General features: G+C 40.9%; 1 protein-coding gene across 1 annotated transcript in view; it reads left to right on the top strand.

Moving 5' to 3' along the window:
* Nucleotides 1-3,852, top strand: part of LOC126260031 (zinc finger protein 567-like) — a 165,793-nt gene extending 161,941 nt beyond the window's left edge. The window contains exon 6 of the mRNA XM_049957203.1: nt 1,897-3,852. Coding sequence (XP_049813160.1) covers nt 1,897-3,763 — 1,867 coding nt within the window. The 3' untranslated portion in view covers nt 3,764-3,852. The remainder of the gene's footprint in view (nt 1-1,896) is intronic.
* The last annotated feature ends 10,613 nt before the right edge of the window (nt 3,853-14,465 follow it).

Raw genomic sequence — 14,465 nt, 5'->3', positions numbered from 1 at the left:
GTGAAATTCAGTGAGAGCTAGAGACTTATACGCTGAAAGATATCCTCAACGTACTCACCCTACATGTTGTACATTTAAATATGTGTATGATAAATTGAGAACATCTGGATCTTTAATGCATCGGAAACATATCCAGCAAAGGGAAGTTACTAAGAAGGAAACAGAAATTGGTACGCTTGCCACTGTGGTCTGAGATACTTGTGTGAGTTTGTGTCAAATTGCAAGGGAATCTGGCATGAGCCAGAGTAGCATTGTTTGTGTTCTGCATCGCCATAAATATCATCCTTATCGTATCAGACTCCACCAAGAATTAACTAGTATGGATTGTATGCATCGCATTTAATTCTGCTGGTGGGCTCAACTTCAGATTCAGAGGGATGACACATTTATTAATTTGATTGTATTTACTGACAAGGCTAAATTCACAAACTATGGAAATGTTAATTTGCCTAACATGCCTTATTGGGCAACTGAAAATCCATGTTGGCTGCAGAAAGTTGCACACCAAAATTCGTGGTCGGTGAATGTATGGTGTGGATTTTGGAGGACAGAATTGCAGGCCCCTGTTTCATCAAAGGAAATCTTAATGGTAGGAGGTACACAACATTCCTGCAAGAAACATTAGGTCTGTTGTTGCAAGAAATACCTTTAGGAACAAGGAACAGAATGTGGTATCAACATGATGGGTGTCCGGCACATTTTTCGCTGATGGCTAGAAATGAGTTGCAGAGACAATTCTCAAATCGTTGGATTGGACATGGAGGAGGTGTGTCGTGGCCGGCGTGTTTGCTAGACTTGATGCCTCTGGTTTTTTTCTTGTGGGGATTCGTGAAAGACATTGTTTATAAAGACATTCCAACTAGACCTGAAGATATGCGAGAGAGAATTGTCAGAGCATGTGCTTCGATAAGTGCCGAAGTGATAAGGAATACCACTCAATTCACTATAATAAGATTGCCGCACTGCATTGATACCAACAGTCATCATTTCAAATACCTTCCGTAAATGGACGTTCGTGCCATGTTTCTGACCTTCGTTCACCTTCAAAGACCTTACAGTTACACATCATTGGATTTGTTCCTCTGAAAGGGCACGGCCGACTTCCTTCCCCATCCTTCCCTAATCCGATGAGACCGATGACCACGCTGTCTGGTCTCCTTCCCCAAACCAACCAACCAACCATTGGATTTGTCTTGATAGCCGCTATCAGAAAATAAGTACCAAACTATAGCATCCCATTTAAAAAAACAAAGTTGATCTTCATATCACTGAAGCGACCCCACCTAGCAACAAAAAACCAACCTTATAATATGGCCCCCGATGTCCCATGCAACTTTTGTGCCACAAACTTTTCAGTCCTATCATACTTTCTGAGTTATTCTTGGTGGCAATTGTTAGCGACTCACCCTGTATGTTAATGCCATGATGTTTCCCCTTGTGTCAATAATATGTTGTTCATATTCTACAAAAACAGAAGTAAGGCCACAACTGAGCCAATTAAATGGTCGCTGCAATCAAGGAGGATCTTAAAGAAGCTGGTGTAACTCAGGCAGATGGTATAGATAGAAAAACATTCAGATAAAAGATGTTTGATTGGCAAGTTGGTCAGAGGGAAATTAGAGAACAGACTGAAACAGTATGGTCTGATGGAAGAGAGAGACTTCATTCTGAAATGATGAAACAAATTTGGACACAGAGGAAGGTTCAAATTTGACATCATTCTTAGTAGAGGTGCTCTTTCTACAGTATTTCGAAAGTGGAACTTTAATTATGGACACCCTGTATATATTTTGTTTCTTAGTAATGGGATCAATCTTTTCACTGTATAATAAAAGGTACTGCATAATAGGCATTAAATGTACCTTCACTCACCTATTATGTCATCATCTGTTTCAGGTGTTCAGATATCGTGGAGAAGAACGATGTTATCTATGTTTTCACTGAGTCAGGCAATCAGAGTGATGGAAATGTTGGTAATGATTCTTGTGACAGCTCTATAACATCATCACATCAAACATCATTGTTTTCCGGTTGTGAAACATCTAAATTAGAACCTAATATTTCTGACTACAAAGCAGCTGGCAGTTTTGGACTAAAGAGTTATTCCAAAATCAGTCAGAAGGAGGAGACGTCGAATACAGAAAATAATACATTTGATGGGTCATTCTTTAGTGTTGAATGTGATAGTGAAAGACCTCATAAGTGTACTATTTGTAAGCAGAGATTTGAGACATCAGATAAACTCTTTATACATGAGTTTACAAAGCATAGCATAGAAAAGTTGCCAGACAACAAAAATGTTAGAAGATACAGAAAGAGAGAGCTACATAAATGTGAAGATTGTGGCCTAGTTTTTTGCGGGCTGAAACCTTATCGAAAACATGTAAAAGAACATCACATTCCCGCAGAAAATATATGTGAATTTTGCGGTGCCCATTATAAAATTAAATCCCAGCTAGAAATTCATAGGCGACTCCATACAAATGAGAAGCCATACACATGTACTATTTGTCAAGAATCATTTCATTTCAAAAAGGCATTGAGACGTCACAAACGCACTCATATTGAACCCAAGTCTTTAACGTGTAGTATCTGCAATAAAACATTTGCCAATAGAAGTGCAATGTGGCGACACGAAAAAATACACTCTGACAGCAGAAATGTTTTGTGCTACCTTTGTGGCAAAGTGTTGTCAAACCCCCAAAGTCTAAGAGTTCACATGAGAACACACTCAAGTGATAGGCCTTGTTCATGCCCAACTTGTGGTAAGAGCTTCAAAGACAATGTTTCTGTTAATAAACATTTGATAATTCATTCAACTGAAAAGAACTTCCATTGTGATATTTGTGGTCGAGCATTCTACAGCAAGGCTTTGGTAAAACAGCATAAGTTAAGCCATTCTGGAGTAAAACCGCATACGTGTGAGACCTGTGGTGCTGCATTTAATAGACTGGGAAATCTAAACCAGCACAAAAAGAAGCATTTATATGACTTTGGTAATGTTCAGGATGTAAGCTATGAGTGTGTTATCTGTTCTAAGAAATTAAAGTCTGAATTAACGCTTAAATATCACCTAGCAAAGCACACGGGGGAGAAAAAACCTTTTGATTGTGAAGTGTGTGGGAAGCGTTTTATTGCTGTGGATCCTTACCGTGTTCATATGAGAATTCACACTGGTGAACGGCCATATGAGTGTGATGTATGTGGAAAGACTTTCAGAAGCTCCTTCACTTTGAAACAGCATTCCGCTCTCCATAAAGATGAATATCCATATCCTTGCCCTTTCTGTGAAAGGAGATTCAAACGCCTTCAATCTCTGGTTGTGCATAAACGCACACATACAGGTGAAAAACCTCACCAGTGTCCAATATGCAGTCGTGCCTTTGCACAGAAGGGTGACATGCAGAAACACACAAAGACTCACACCAAAGACAAGGAACGAATAAAACAAGTCAGACTTGATGATGATGCTGTTGTTATGGAAATAGAGCAGATAACTGAGCTTGCTCTCAGTGACACAGAAATCACTAGTGAATTTTTGATAGATATGCCTATTGTTGAAGTGGAAACAGAAATTCAGCAAAATGAAATTCATGTGCAAATTCAGCCAGATGTGGAGTCCGATGTGACGAAAAGTGTTGCCTCTCATCTTCAAGCAGACATTCGTGAACATATTGCCACTGATATTCAGTCTGTTATACATTCTGAAATTCAGTCTGCTATTCATCCTGACATACATTCTGTGATTCATTCAAATTTATAATGACATGAGCATCTCATACCCAATTAATTTATTTTATAATGGCAGTCTGTATTATGTGGTATTAAGACCAGTATTTGAAAAATGTAATAATATTTTATTATATTATTTTATATGCATGTATATTTAATAAATTAATTTATGTTTTCTTTATATAAAATGTCCTGTTTACGGCAATTTCCTATCAAAATATAACAAAAATTAAAAACCCACATAATTTTGTTTTGCCCTGCACCCTCCTTGATACCTTTCCCCATTGCAATCAAGGTAACCACTGTTTGTGTCAGTTGCACATACAAAAAACAATTCCCCAGTTACAGATAAAGATGCCATACTTTTCCTGACATTCTCAACATTGAAATTATGACAGAGAAGTGTATTACAATTTATTTAATCTGTCTGTTTAGATAATAGTGTAATACACCACCTTTTACACGTTCCGATAATAGAAATTGTTCTACTGAATAGAAAAAGTTGTCAAGGAGAAACTTTTTCAGTTAGTTTTCAAATTCTACTATGTTGCCTGTCAGGCATTGTGATCACTGGGTAAGTTATCAAAAGTTTTAGTTGCAGCATTGAGCACCCTTTTTTGTGCTAAAGGTGACATTAATGCAGAGTAATGAATGTCCTTTTTTCTTTTGGTATTGTAACTATGGACATCGTTGTTCCTTTTGACATTTATTTAATTGTTTACAGCAAACTTCATGAGAGAGTGAGCATACAGTGAAGCTTTAGTCAAAATGCCTAACTACATGAACAGATGTGTACAGGATGATTGTGCATGAGCACCACTATTATTTGTACAGCATGTTTTTGAGCAATGAAGACTTTTCCCTTAAAAATGAGTTACCATAGAACATTACTCCATATCACATTATTGAATGAAAATATGCAAAATATGTTAACTTACTGACTTGCCTCTTCCTAAGATTTGGTATGATTGTAATTGCAAATGTGGCCGAACTTAGTTGTTTTTGGAGCTCCAAAATGTGCTATTTCCACTTTAAATTCTCATCAATATGGGCATCAAAAAATTTTTGCTGTTCCCCATCCACTTTATTATTTTCTCACCATGTGTTACACTCATCATTGGTGTAGTACCCATAGATGTGCGGAACTGAGTATCTTGTGCCTTTTTAAAATTAAGGGTGAGACTATTCACAGAAAACAACTCAATGATACTTTTAAGAACAGTGTATACTATATCTTCTGTTTCTGTGAGTAGGTTTGGGTACATTATAGTTGTAGTGTCGTCCGCAGACTGAAGTAGAACATGTGAAATTTGTACTAGATAGGTTCAAGGCAGAAAAGATTGTGGGAGCTGACTAAAGGTAACAACTAGTAGGCAAAATGGGAACAGCTCTTCACTTCTTCATCTACATTTGAGCTTACAGTATTGAATAAATTTGACTTGTTACCTGAAGCAGGAGAGGAAGAGCCTCAGCCATCTGTAGATCACAGTAGGGTGCACCAGACTTCTAGTAAAGAAACCAAGTGTGAGTTGGTACCAAAAGAGAGTTGGAAGAAAATACTCTTGGTACTAGGTTGTAGCCATGGGATAGGCATAGGCTATATGGTACAGGACAAATTAGGATAGAGTACCAGGTCATGAGTTATGTGAAACCAAGTGGTAGCCTTAAAAACCAAGTGGTAGCCTTAGCCAGGTGACAGAGGACACAGGGAATTTGTGAAAAGATTTTTTCAAAGATGATCAGATTATTGTAAGTGGAGTGGAGAACCCCCTGTTTATGGACAGTAATTAGAGGATTGGGAAGACATTGATGAAATAAGAGTAGCCACTACTCATCCAAGTGATGAATTTTGTGGTTCTGCAACACAACAATCAGCCCTAGATAAACATTGCTGTGAGCCCTGTGAACACCGAGTTGAGCGGGCTGCTGCTGACTGAAATGAAATCTCATATCAGTGCAGTGCCTGTTGCTACTATTGGCAGATGGATATATACTAGAAATGGCCTACTCCTGTCTAGTAGAAGAAAAGATAGGTTGTCTGAGCTTCTTGTAGATAATACCCTAGGAGAGCACCATCACACAAAGCAAGATCCGTGTGGTCACTGGTGTCAGAGAGGTGCCTTATTTTAGGTTAAACTTGGGATTCAGGCACCCTGGTTTGAAAGAAGTCAAAATAATAGAAGACTCCCACAATGCCTAAGAATGCACAGAAAAGTGAGGTTAGCTTATTTCATCAGTATTAGAGGATTGGGTAATAAGATAAAAGGGCTTCTTCTCTGTTTGGAAAATTTAGAGAGCTCTGTAAAGATAGTCTGTGCCTATCTGAGCACCACATAACTACAGGTTAGATAAGTTACATATAATAGATTACAGTCTTGCAGCTTACTCATGCAGAACTAAAATGGGGGGAAAAGGAGCTGTTATATGTATTAAGAGAGACCACAAGTTCAAAAAACAGTGGGACAAACAGATTCTGTTGTGATCAGCACATAGAAGTGTGTGCTTTTGAATCTAGACTGAAAAATAGTTCACATTTAACTGTAACTGTACATAGTTAGATTCCTTACTATGCTGTCTGTGAGACAGAAGCAAGTGGTTAAAAGTCTATGGTGACTTCAGTGTAGATTTTCTTAAGGTTTCTGGTAGGAAAAATGATCTAGAAACTTGTTTGGGACCCACAATTTGATCTCAGTAATTAATTTTCAAACATGGGTGTACAAAGACAGTAGCTCTGTAATTGATGATGTTTTTTATGGTGAAGTTCAAGGCAAGAAAATAACTATTTACCTATTAACAAATGCTCTCTCTAATCACAATGCGCAGTTGGTTAGGATAAATAAGATATGCCTTACAGTACGGATACTCTTCAGTGGAAATTAGTTAGAATAATAAATGACTCCAGGACAAATGTTTCCAAAAATTGTTTCTCTGAAGGAGTTGTAATCTACAAATAATAACCATTACCATTGTCAGTAATGTTCTTTAGCAGAATGGTGTGTACAGATTGTGTTTGTAATTGTAATTGCATAATGATAATAGAAGTGGTATGTTGGGAGTCTAAACTTCAACAAGGTAACGAAATCTTTCTTCTTTGTATGTCCAGTGTCATGCTCATTGGGATCAATAAATCCAAAGTTGAAATTTCTTTGTTCTCACACTTCCCAATTTGAAAATTTACTTAGTCAAATATAGCATCTGGGTTCACCCATTAAACCTGAGAATTGTCTGGAGATATTTTTTCTTTAGTTACTTTTTTCCTTTCTAAACATAACATAGAAATTAAATCATCCACCGTCAAATGTATAACAAAAATATAGAATCTTTGTTTGTGTATTATTTTTAAAATGGTGTGGTAGACATGGCTCTACCTCCTACAGTGCTCAGGGTATGTCATACATACATGATAGCTTGGTTGATGCATAAGACATTGATTGCCTATACATTATGTGTAGATGCTACTTGTAGTTATAAATACCAGTAGTCAGTGCAAGAAGGCTTCCCTTCTTCTGAAAATTGTAGTATTCATGCTCAAGCAATACCGAACTTTCCTTGAAGTAACTCATGTTTAACTTCACATTTATACTGCTCCTGCCAGCTGTTAGCTGCATCAGTTTTTATCTTACGAAATCAGACTGGTAAAAATAACTTGCGAGCAAAAAGAGTGAATATATATCTATAAACAAAGATGATGTGACTTACCATACAAAAGCGCTGGCAGGTCGATAGACACACAAACAAACGCAATCATACACACAAAATTCTAGCTTTCGCAACCAACGGTTGCTTCATCACGAAAGAGGGAAGGAGAGGGAAAGACAAAAGGATGTGGGTTTTAAGGGAGAGGGTAAGGAGTCATTCCAATCCCGGGAGCGGAAAGACTTACCTTAGGGGGAAAAAAGGACAGGTATACACTCGCACACACACGCATATCCATCCGCACATACACAGTTTCTGGTAGGAAAAATGATCTAGAAACTTGTTTGGGACCCACAATTTGATCTCAGTAATTAATTTTCAAACATGGGTGTACAAAGACAGTAGCTCTGTAATTGATGATGTTTTTTATGGTGAAGTTCAAGGCAAGAAAATAACTATTTACCTATTAACAAATGCTCTCTCTAATCACAATGCGCAGTTGGTTAGGATAAATAAGATATGCCTTACAGTACGGATACTCTTCAGTGGAAATTAGTTAGAATAATAAATGACTCCAGGACAAATGTTTCCAAAAATTGTTTCTCTGAAGGAGTTGTAATCTACAAATAATAACCATTACCATTGTCAGTAATGTTCTTTAGCAGAATGGTGTGTACAGATTGTGTTTGTAATTGTAATTGCATAATGATAATAGAAGTGGTATGTTGGGAGTCTAAACTTCAACAAGGTAACGAAATCTTTCTTCTTTGTATGTCCAGTGTCATGCTCATTGGGATCAATAAATCCAAAGTTGAAATTTCTTTGTTCTCACACTTCCCAATTTGAAAATTTACTTAGTCAAATATAGCATCTGGGTTCACCCATTAAACCTGAGAATTGTCTGGAGATATTTTTTCTTTAGTTACTTTTTTCCTTTCTAAACATAACATAGAAATTAAATCATCCACCGTCAAATGTATAACAAAAATATAGAATCTTTGTTTGTGTATTATTTTTAAAATGGTGTGGTAGACATGGCTCTACCTCCTACAGTGCTCAGGGTATGTCATACATACATGATAGCTTGGTTGATGCATAAGACATTGATTGCCTATACATTATGTGTAGATGCTACTTGTAGTTATAAATACCAGTAGTCAGTGCAAGAAGGCTTCCCTTCTTCTGAAAATTGTAGTATTCATGCTCAAGCAATACCGAACTTTCCTTGAAGTAACTCATGTTTAACTTCACATTTATACTGCTCCTGCCAGCTGTTAGCTGCATCAGTTTTTATCTTACGAAATCAGACTGGTAAAAATAACTTGCGAGCAAAAAGAGTGAATATATATCTATAAACAAAGATGATGTGACTTACCATACAAAAGCGCTGGCAGGTCGATAGACACACAAACAAACGCAATCATACACACAAAATTCTAGCTTTCGCAACCAACGGTTGCTTCATCACGAAAGAGGGAAGGAGAGGGAAAGACAAAAGGATGTGGGTTTTAAGGGAGAGGGTAAGGAGTCATTCCAATCCCGGGAGCGGAAAGACTTACCTTAGGGGGAAAAAAGGACAGGTATACACTCGCACACACACGCATATCCATCCGCACATACACAGACACAAGCAGACATATTTAAAGACAAAGAGTTTGGGCAGAGATGTCAGTCGAGGCGGAAGTGCAGAGGCAAAGATGTTGTTGAATGACAGGTGAGGTATGAGTGGCGGCAACTTGAAATTAGCGGAGATTGAGGCCTGGTGGGTAATGGGAAGAGAGGATATATTGAAGAGCAAGTTCCCATCTCCGGAGTTCGGATAGGTTTGTGTTGGTGGGAAGTATCCAGATAACCCGGACGGTGTAACACTGTGCGAAGATGTGCCGGCCGTGCACCAAGGCATGGTTAGCCACAGGGTGATCCTCATTACCAACAAACACTGTCTGCCTGTGTGGATTCATGCGAATGGACAGTTTGTTGCTGGTCATTCCCACATAGAATGCATCACAGTGTAGGCAGGTCAGTTGGTAAATCACATGGGTGCTTTCACACGTGGCTCTGCCTTTGATCGTGTACACCTTCCGGGTTACAGGACTGGAGTAGGTGGTGGTGGGAGGGTGCATGGGACAGGTTTTACACCGGGGGCGGTTACAAGGATAGGAGCCAGAGGGTAGGGAAGGTGGTTTGGGGATGTCATAGGGATGAACTAAGAGGTTATGAAGGTTAGGTGGACGGCGGAAAGACACTCTTGGTGGAGTGGGGAGGATTTCATGAAGGATGGATCTCATTTCAGGGCAGGATTTGAGGAAGTCGTATCCCTGCTGGAGAGCCACATTCAGAGTCTGGTCCAGTCCCGGAAAGTATCCTGTCACAAGTGGGGCACTTTTGTGGTTCTTCTGTGGGAGGTTCTGGGTTTGAGGGGATGAGGAAGTGGCTCTGGTTATTTGCTTCCGTACCAGGTCGGGAGGGTAGTTACGGGATGCGAAAGCTGTTGTCAGGTTGTTGGTGTAATGGTTCAGGGATTCCAGACTGGAGCAGATTCGTTTGCCAGGAAGGGACCGTTTGATGTGGAATGGGTGGCAGCTGTCATAATGGAGGTACTGTTGCTTGTTGGTGGGTTTGATGTGGACGGACGTGTGAAGCTGGCCATTGGACAGATGGAGGTCAATGTCAAGGAAAGTGGCATGGGATTTGGAGTAGGACCAGGTGAATCTGATGGAACCAAAGGAGTTGAGGTTGGAGAGGAAATTCTGGAGTTCTTCTTCACTGTGAGTCCAGATCATAAAGATGTCATCAATAAATCTGTACCAAACTTTGGGTTGGCAGGCCTGGGTAACCAAGAAGGCTTCCTCTAAGCGACCCATGAATAGGTTGGCGTACGAGGGGGCCATCCTGGTACCCATGGCTGTTCCCTTTAATTGTTGGTATGTCTGGCCTTCAAATGTGAAGAAGTTGTGAGTCAGGATGAAGCTGACTAAGGTAATGAGGAAAGAGGTTTTAGGTAGGGTGGCAGGTGATCGGCGTGAAAGGAAGTGCTCCATCGCAGCGAGGCCCTGGACGTGCGGAATATTTGTGTATACGGAAGTGGCATCACTGGTTACAAGGATGGTTTCCGGGGGTAACAGACTGGGTAAGGATTCCAGGCGTTCGAGAAAGTGGTTGGTGTCTTTGATGAAGGATGGGAGACTGCATGTAATGGGTTGAAGGTGTTGATCTACGTAGGCAGAGATACGTTCTGTGGGGGCTTGGTAACCAGCTACAATGGGGCGGCCGGGATGATGGGGTTTGTGAATTTTAGGAAGAAGTAGAAGGTAGGGGTGCGGGGTGTTGCTGGGGTCAGGAGGGTGATGGAGTCAGGTGAAAGGTTTTGTAGGGGGCCTAAGGTTCTGTGGATTCCTTGAAGCTCCGCCTGGACATCAGGAATGGGATTACCTTGGCAAACTTTGTATGTGGTTGTATCTGAAAGCTGACGCAGTCCCTCAGTCACATACTCCCGACGAACAAGTACCACGGTCGTGGAACCCTTGTCCTCCGGAAGAATGACGATGGAACGGTCAGCCTTCAGATCACGGATAGCTTGGGCTTTGACTACCAGTCTTGCCTCTCAATCCTCCTTAAAAAACCTTAATCCTACTCCCAACATAACTGAAGCCCAAGCTATCCGTGATTCCCACGTGGAATGTTTCCCTCTATTATATATATATATATATATATATATATATATATATATATATATATATACACACACACACAGATGATGTGACTTACCGAAAGAAAGTGCTGGCAGGTCGATAGACACACACACACACATATATATATATATATATATATATATATATATATATATATATATATATATATATATATATATTCTAAAAACAAAGATGATGTGACTTACCAAATGAAAGTGCTGGCAGGTCGACAGACACACAAACAAACACAAACATACACACAAAATTCTAGCTTTCGCAACCAACGGTTGCCTCGTCAGGAAAGAGGGAAGGAGAGGGAAAGACGAAAGGATTTGGGTGGATGGATATGCGTGTGTGTGTGAGTGTATACCCGTCCTTTTTTCCCCCTAAGGTAAGTCTTTCCGCTCCCGGGATTGGAATGACTCCTTACCCTCTCCCTTAAAACCCAAATCCTTTCGTCTTTCCCTCTCCTTCCCTCTTTCCTGACGAGGCAACCGTTGGTTGCGAAAGCTAGAATTTTGTGTGTATGTTTGTGTTTGTTTGTGTGTCTGTCGACCTGCCAGCACTTTCATTTGGTAAGTCACATCATCTTTGTTTTTAGAATAATTTTTCCTACGTGGAATGTTTCCCTCTATTTTATATATATATATATATATATATATATATATATATATATATATATATATATATATATATATATATATATATATATTACAGAGGGAAACATTCCACATGGAAAAAATATATCTAAAAAGAAAGATGATGAGACTTACCAAACAAAAGCGCTGGCAGGTCGATAGACACACAAACAAACACAAATATACACACAAAATTCAAGCTTTCGCAACAAACTGTTGCCTCATCAGGAAAGAGGGAAGGAGAGGGAAAGACGAAAGGATGTGGGTTTTAAGGGGGAGGGTAAGGAGTCATTCCAATCCCGGGAGCGGAAAGACTTACCTTAGGGGGAAAAAAGGACAGGTATACACTCGCACACACACACATATCCATCCACACATATGTGTGGATGGATATGTGTGTGTGTGCGAGTGTATACCTGTCCTTTTTTCCCCCTAAGGTAAGTCTTTCCGCTCCCGGGATTGGAATGACTCCTTACCCTCCCCCTTAAAACCCACATCCTTTCGTCTTTCCCTCTCCTTCCCTCTTTCCTGATGAGGCAACAGTTTGTTGCGAAAGCTTGAATTTTGTGTGTATATTTGTGTTTGTTTGTGTGTCTATCGACCTGCCAGCGCTTTTGTTTGGTAAGTCTCATCATCTTTCTTTTTAGATATATATATATATATATATATATATATGATGTGACTTACCGAACGAAAGTGCTTGCAGGTCGATAGATACACAAACATACACACGAAATTCAAGCTTTCGCAACAAACTGTTGCCTCATCAGGAAAGAGGGAAAGACAAAAGGATGTGGGTTTTAAGGGAGAGGGTAAGGAGTCATTCCAATCCCGGGAGCGGGAAGACTTACCTTAGGGGGAAAAAAGGACAAGTATACACTCGCGCGCGCGCACACACACACACACACACACACACACACACACTCACACATATATATAGCAGGACGTAAAAGATACATGAATTAGAGAAATTTTTAATAACTTTTGCCAAGACACATGTTATATTATGCACAAATGGAACTGGAAAAACATTTGTCACTAACTATATATATATGATGTGACTTACCAAACAAAAGCGCTGGCAGGTCGATAGACACACAAACATACACACAGAATTCAAGCTTTCGCAACAAACTGTTGCCTCATCAGGAAAGAGGGAAGGAGAGGGAAAGACGAAAGGATGTGGGTTTTAAGGGAGAGGGTAAGGAGTCATTCCAATCCCGGGAGCGGAAAGACTTACCTTAGGGGGAAAAAAGGACGGGTATACACTCGCACACACACACACACACACACACACACACACACATATCCATCCACACATATACAGACACAAGCAGACATATTTAAAGACAAAGAGTTTGGGCAGAGATGTCAGTCGAGGCGGAAGTGCAGAGGCAAAGATGTTGTTGAATGACAGGTGAGGTATGAGTGGCGGCAACTTGAAATTAGCGGAGATTGAGGCCTGGTGGGTAATGGGAAGAGAGGATATATTGAAGAGCAAGTTCCCATCTCCGGAGTTCGGATAGGTTTGTGTTGGTGGGAAGTATCCAGATAACCCGGACGGTGTAACACTGTGCGAAGATGTGCCGGCCGTGCACCAAGGCATGGTTAGCCACAGGGTGATCCTCATTACCAACAAACACTGTCTGCCTGTGTGGATTCATGCGAATGGACAGTTTGCTGCTGGTCATTCCCACATAGAATGCATCACAGTGTAGGCAGGTCAGTTGGTAAATCACATGGGTGCTTTCACACGTGGCTCTGCCTTTGATCGTGTACACCTTCCGGGTTACAGGACTGGAGTAGGTGGTGGTGGGAGGGTGCATGGGACAGGTTTTACACCGGGGGCGGTTACAAGGATAGGAGCCAGAGGGTAGGGAAGGTGGTTTGGGGATGTCATAGGGATGAACTAAGAGGTTATGAAGGTTAGGTGGACGGCGGAAAGACACTCTTGGTGGAGTGGGGAGGATTTCATGAAGGATGGATCTCATTTCAGGGCAGGATTTGAGGAAGTCGTATCCCTGCTGGAGAGCCACATTCAGAGTCTGGTCCAGTCCCGGAAAGTATCCTGTCACAAGTGGGGCACTTTTGTGGTTCTTCTGTGGGAGGTTCTGGGTTTGAGGGGATGAGGAAGTGGCTCTGGTTATTTGCTTCCGTACCAGGTCGGGAGGGTAGTTACGGGATGCGAAAGCTGTTGTCAGGTTGTTGGTGTAATGGTTCAGGGATTCCGGACTGGAGCAGATTCGTTTGCCAGGAAGGGACCGTTTGATGTGGAATGGGTGGCAGCTGTCATAATGGAGGTACTGTTGCTTGTTGGTGGGTTTGATGTGGACGGACGTGTGAAGCTGGCCATTGGACAGATGGAGGTCAATGTCAAGGAAAGTGGCGTGGGATTTGGAGTAGGACCAGGTGAATCTGATGGAACCAAAGGAGTTGAGGTTGGAGAGGAAATTCTGGAGTTCTTCTTCACTGTGAGTCCAGATCATGAAGATGTCATCAATAAATCTGTACCAAACTTTGGGTTGGCAGGCCTGAGTAACCACGAAGGCTTCCTCTAGGCGACCCATGAATAGGTTGGCGTACGAGGGGGCCATCCTGGTACCCATGGCTGTTCCCTTTAATTGTTGGTATGTCTGGCCTTCAAAAGTGAAGAAGTTGTGGGTCAGGATGAAGCTGGCTAAGGTAATGAGGAAAGAGGTTTTAGGTTGGGTGGCAGGTGATCGGCGTGAGAGGAAGTGCTACATCGCAGCGAGGCCCTGGACGTGCG

This window comes from Schistocerca nitens, chromosome 5, assembly GCF_023898315.1.
Source record: "Schistocerca nitens isolate TAMUIC-IGC-003100 chromosome 5, iqSchNite1.1, whole genome shotgun sequence".
Classification (NCBI taxonomy): Eukaryota; Metazoa; Arthropoda; class Insecta; order Orthoptera; family Acrididae; genus Schistocerca; species Schistocerca nitens.
The sequence above is the reverse complement of the archived record's forward strand: the minus strand, read 5'-3'. Positions and strand labels throughout refer to the sequence as shown.